The sequence below is a fragment of the Aulonocara stuartgranti genome (genome assembly GCF_965226115.1).
Source record: "Aulonocara stuartgranti genome assembly, chromosome: 22".
Classification (NCBI taxonomy): Eukaryota; Metazoa; Chordata; class Actinopteri; order Cichliformes; family Cichlidae; genus Aulonocara; species Aulonocara stuartgranti.
In genome coordinates this window covers 2,040,389-2,046,388 of record NC_138957.1, presented here as the reverse complement: position 1 = coordinate 2,046,388, position 6,000 = coordinate 2,040,389, and the positions used below count along the sequence as shown (strand labels likewise).

Sequence of the window (6,000 nt, the reverse complement as noted above, 5' to 3'; positions counted from 1 at the left end):
ATATGTTTCTGCCAAGCATAGCGTGATGTGGATGTGATGGTCAAGTTTCAACTTTGGGAAGTTCAATTAATGTCTGGATACAACCACACTCTGCAGCTTTCAAAGCCCCTGAAAATGCTTTTACTTCAAACAACCACTTAAAAGGTTTCAAGCTAAGAAAAATGTCAGTCGTGATTTAACAGTGTAAGAACCCAATGACATTTGCTGGGATGTTTGATCACTCAAATCTAATCAGACCTTGATGAAGCAGATTATTCCACTTTAAATATTCAAAATATTTAAATGAAACACTGACATCATTATAGATTGATTATTTACATATTTGAAGTTTTCAGCGGTTTTACTCTTTAATCAATAAATTTGCAATTTGTGAAAACACGCACACACACACACACGGACATACCACAGATAGCTCCATCCTGTACAGGAGCTTAGTTTGTGCATTTTAAGCTGAAGTGACTTAGTTTAGTTTAGTGATTTAAAATGTTTGATAAAAGAAGTGAAGTTTTTAATGTTGCAATACACAGAAACACCATGGAATATCTAATTGCTGCAGTGATAGTATAGACTGACACGAACACATTCGATCCAACGCAAACACATTTGGAAAAAAAAGTAAATTCCAGACTTTGGACATATTTGCAGAAATGGATCATATTCATATTCCAAATGATCTTACTTTGGACTTTGACGTTTCTATGATAGCTTACCAAACAAACCAATGGACCTTCCCATTATTATCTGCAACCAGATAATGCCTAAATCAACAAGCACACTGCAAATGCAAAACATCAGATTTAGTGGTATTAAGCATGGTGTCTGACTATATGTTGGACAAGTCAGTGTTTGGTGGGTTTTATTATTGTAGGGTCTTTACCTTACAATATAAAGCGCATTGCGGCAACTGTTATTGTGGTTTGGTGCAATATAAGGAAACTGAACTGAACTGGTTGCCAGGAGAACGGTGCTTGTCTGACTGCATTGTGCCAAGTGTAAAGTTTAGTGGAAGGGGGACTATGGTGTGCTATTGTTTTTCAGGAGCTGGGCTCTGCACTTTTTGAAAAATCTTTCAAAAGTTCCCATAAACACACTCCTAAACCTCGTGGAAAGCCTTCCCAGAAGAGCTGAAGCTGTTATAGCTGCAACATTTGGGCCGACATCACATTAAACTCTATGGATTAAAAATGGGATGTCACTCAAGTTCATGTGCTTGTGAAAGCGAACCAGTAATTTTAGCAATATGGTGTATTTTAATAGCACTTTCTGGCTTTTAAACGCCTTGTTTTTATTAGCTATTTGTTTTTAGCTTTTGTTTTTAGCTATGTTGTTATGGTACCACATATGACTTTACAGGCTTTTAATGTAAAGCCTCAATGCCTGACCTGTGCAGTTTATCATGGCAGCACGTCGCTAAAACCATAATAAAATAGCTTGTTATAACAAGATACTTTTATGTCATAAAAACGTATTATTTGTGCAATTACTTTTGCTACACAAAGGGGGTACTTTTAAAAATGGTTAGTAAGCTTTTCATAATAAACTTGTAAATAAAATTAAAAAGCCACATTATTGGCTACATTTAATGCTATATCCCAATTATAAACCTACATTTGAAAAGACCTTGTTGTATTGTAGCTACAAAAACCTAAAATTTAAGATTGTCAGCAATCTAGACAGATAGATCAATCAACAGATAGACGGCAAATGAAACAGACAAATGGGAAAAACAGTGTGTCATGTTTTACAAATAATTTTGCTTTTTTCAGATGTTCCACTGCCTCTACAAAAGTCATTACCATTTAAATATTTAAACCTGAGATTCGAATTTTTCAAGACTTTCTTTGTACTGTAAAAACCAAAATGTTGGTGCGGCCTTCCTCCTGTCATCGTAGTCATGAGCAAACCCTATCAAAGACAGACAGTCAAATACATTTTGATGCTCATATTACATAAAAGTTTGGTATAGTAAATGCTAAAAATGTAAAACATTTTGGTGTTCACCAGGTTTCTGCTGAACACAGTCACGGGGCCACTGCTGTCAGACAACAGTGCTTATGTCATCAGTCTCGTCTGCTTTTTTCGGCTTACTGGGGAGAGACTTGAGGTACTCCAGATGGCGTCGCGCGTCCTCCTGGTTCTGACGTACATAATACACCACATATGAAATGACCATAGCAAACCAACCGAACATGGTTACGAGCATAGCATAATCTGTGGTCCTTTTTGCCAAGTTACAGAGATCTATGTCAACCGCCAAGAACGGCTGTCCCTCCTGGTCGTGGAGCTCCGAGCTTCTGCAGAGAACCCGGGCAGCAGCCTCATGGTTATGGGCCATTCCTCCAATAGCCTGCTGAAGGGCGCAGTCACAATGCCAGGGGTTATCGTTCACAATAATCCGGGCCTTCAGTCGAGCAAAGGCATCCTTGTGTACGCTAGTGATGCGATTGTGGGAAAGGTCCAGCACCTGTAAAGTTGCCTCTATGCCAGTGAATGCACCTTCCCCTAAAGTCTCCACTGCATTGTAAGAAAGGTTTAGCTCCCTCAAAAACCTAAGTCCATGGAAGGCGAGATCGGGAACGCTGCCGATCTGGTTGTGGTCCAGCCTCAGCAAGACAGTGTCAACTGGTAGACTGGGAGGAATCTCTTTGAGGCGGGACTGACTGCAGGTAACATTGAAGCCATGGAGGTGGGAATCGCGTTGGCATATGCAGCCCTTTGGACACATGCTGGCCGAGGGAAAGCACAAGGCCATTAGGACAAGGCTCTGAAGGAGCAGGCACATGGGGATGGAGCGTGACAGCCACAAGTCCAGCAGAGTCATGCTGACCGACTGTCAGCAGCATCCCGCCTCGGGCCACAGCACCACCACTGGTCGCTTACACACATTGCATAGTAGCGACTGGCTTTCGCAATTTACCCACTGAAGATATGGAAGCGTGAACAGATGTTATCATACTGCGTTGTGGCCTGAAATGAGATAAGACAGAGTCAGTCAAACATATCAGCTAAAAATATAGTATAGTCAAAGGTTCATCATTTAAATGATCTTAAATGTGGCAGGTAAAATTTCATGAAAGTAGAATTCATGATAGATGATCAAATTTAATCAATAATCAAAATTATACAATGAATCCAAATAAGTTTTCTACCAGTGAAAGATATTCATTCATTGGATTCATTGGATATTCATTCTGCTAAAGAGAATGAATATCCAGAGCCTGACTTTACCAACAGCATCATCAGAATAAAAGTGTTTCTGAAAGACTAAGAGTAAAACCTTTTATACTGGATTAGTGCATAATCATAAAATGTATGATTGATCTGTTTAGTAGTAATATGATGAAATAATAGTGCAAGCATTATCTTACTCTTGTCAATAGAATCAAAATTTAACACAAGTAGAGATAAAAAGATGAATGCTGAATAATTCTGAGGCTTATCATACCATCTGTTAAGTATAACACAATGCTGGATACCCAAACAGGATACGCAAAAGTGGGTGTGCATATGGGCAATGTTTTACTTTAGTGATGCTCCACACAATTTCAGTCTCAGAAGATGAGACAATGGAAGCCACAGGGCGTGAAGGTGGATGTCAGACAAGATCAGACTATCGGTGTGCACGGGTTGGATGTCAGGATGGAGAGTGTCTCCAGGGCGGAGAGGCTGGTAACTGGAGGTGACTTCAGTGGACATGTAGGTCGAGTGAACAGAGGTGACAAGTATATATGTATTAAGGAGAGGCATGCAGAAGGACAGATGGTGGATTTTGCCAAAAGGACAGAAACGGCCATGGTGACCATGTAGCCTACTTCAAGAAGAAGCAACATAGAGTGAGGTATAAGAGTAGAAGAAGGTAGACCATATCTAATGCAGAAGGTGCAATCTGAAAAGGACAGGAGATTATAAAATGTAGAAAGGATTGTAGATTGTAGAATGACTCTGGAAATCAAAATGTGGAAGCAAGTGAAGGCAGAGCAACGATGAAATGGTGAAAGCTGGAGTTGAGACAGGTTCTGTGTGGTAGAGACGAATTACCAGGTGACTGTGAAAATACAGCTGCAGTAGTGTGGGAGACTGCCAAGAAGGTGTTTGGTGTATCCACTGGAAAATATTCAAAGAGTTTAGTAATGAACACATTTGATAGCCAGGGAGACGAAGAAAACACCAGCAAACTTTATGGGAAACTATGCATAACACAAAGAGAGAGCTGGCAAAGCAAAAGGCTCAAAGCGAGTTATATCTGAGGCTGGACAATAAAGAAGAAGAAAAGCATTTGTATCAATTAGCAGAGAGAAAGACGGCAAGACTGAGCTGTGAAAAGATGTGCAACAGGTTAGTGTGAGTAAGGAGATTGGTGAAATGTGTTAACAAATGAAGACTGTCTTCCTTCTCTCCCCCCAACCAATCACAGCAGATGGCCCCGCCCCTCCCTGAGCCTGGTTCTGCCGGAGGTTTCTTCCTGTTAAAAGGGAGTTTTTCCTTCCCACTGTCACCAAAGTGCTTGCTCATAGGGGGTCATATGATTGTTGGGTTTTTCTCTGTATGTAGTGTTGTAGGGTCGACCTTACAATATAAAGCGCCTTGAGGCGGCTGTTGCTGTGATTTGGGGCTGTATAAATAAAACTGAACTGAATTGAACTGAATTGAAAGACTGATGCAGTACTTTGAGGAGCTGCTGCATAAAGAATATTAGACAGAGGAATGGTAGTGAATCAGGAAACACATCACTAAAAGCAGGAAATAAAGAAAGCTACTAAGATGATGAAGATAGAAAAGGTTTGGTCCAGATCACATTCACTACATTGCCAAAAGTACTTACTCACTCATCAGGTGTTCCAATCAATTCCATTCAAATCAGTTCAATTCAATTTTATTTATACAGCACCAAATCACAACAACAGTTACCTAAAGGCGATTATTTTAAAGTAAAACCCCTACAATAATACAAAGAAAACAAAGAAAACCCAACAATCATATGACCTATGAGCAAGCACTTTGGTGACAGTGGGAAGGAAAAACTCCCTTTTAACAGGAAGAAACCTCCAGCAGAACCAGGCTCAGAGAGGGGCGGGGCCATCTGCTGTGATTGGGGTGAGTGGAGCAAAACAGAACAAGGACATGCTGTAGAAGAGAGCCAGATATTAATAACAACTAATAATTACAGGCAGAGTGGTCTAAAAAACACTGTAGGTGAAAAAGGTGAGTGAAGAAGAAACACCCAGTGCATCATGGGAATCCCCGGCAGCCTACGTCTATTGCAGCATAACTAAGGGAGGATTCAGGGTCACCTGGTCCAGCCCTAACTATATGCTTTAGAAAAAAGGAAAGTTTGAAGCCTAATCTTGAAAGTAGAGATAGTGTCTGTCTCCTGAATTCAAACTGGAAGCTGGTTCCACAGAAGAGGGGCCTGAAAACTGAAGGCTCTGCCTCCCATTCTACTTTTAAATACTCTAGGAACAACAAGTAGGCCTGCAGAGCGAGAGCGAAGTGCTCTAATGGGTGATATGATATATGGTATCATAATGTTTAGCCTTTCTATAAAATACTGATATTTGCTTGCAGCACACAGAATAGAGATTTTGCTCATCGAACAGGCAAGACAGAAGACAGAAAGTGATCTAAGTGATCCATTGTGTCATAATTGATTACTTATGTTTTGGAAATCAAAGCATGAAACAATTACTTACCGCACTGCTAATGTTCTGTTATAAAATGCAAAATCTCAATTTATACATTAATTAAGTGTTGTTTCCTGCAAAATCCAGCAATTACTGCAATACAAATAGGCAGGCAGAAAGCACTCAACAACCATATCTATGTAAATGACACATGGACTGATTCTTATTTAGAGCTTTTCTGCTCTCCCGAAGCCCTTAAGGCGCTTTATACAACATGCCTCATTCACACAAACACTTTCGTCTTTCTATCTACCGATTATGCATATTCATAGAGCAACTTGGGCTTAGCATCCTGTCCAAGGATAGTTGACATGCAGGG

General features: G+C 40.2%; 1 protein-coding gene across 7 annotated transcripts in view; it reads right to left on the bottom strand.

Annotated features, from left to right (window-relative positions):
* Window positions 1–1,566: 1,566 nt before the first annotated feature.
* Window positions 1,567–6,000, bottom strand: part of lrrc3b (leucine rich repeat containing 3B) — a 32,907-nt gene continuing 28,473 nt past the window's right edge. For 5 of the 7 annotated variants that reach the window (XM_082521619.1, XM_082521616.1, XM_082521618.1 and 2 more), the window contains one exon: window positions 1,567–2,967. In XM_082521619.1, coding sequence (XP_082377745.1) covers window positions 2,039–2,821 — 783 coding nt within the window. In that variant the 5' untranslated portion in view covers window positions 2,822–2,967 and the 3' untranslated portion in view covers window positions 1,567–2,038. Of the gene's footprint in view, window positions 2,968–4,038; window positions 4,485–6,000 lie in introns of those variants that run through there. The other 2 variants (XM_082521615.1, XM_082521620.1) reach the window with 2 other exon arrangements.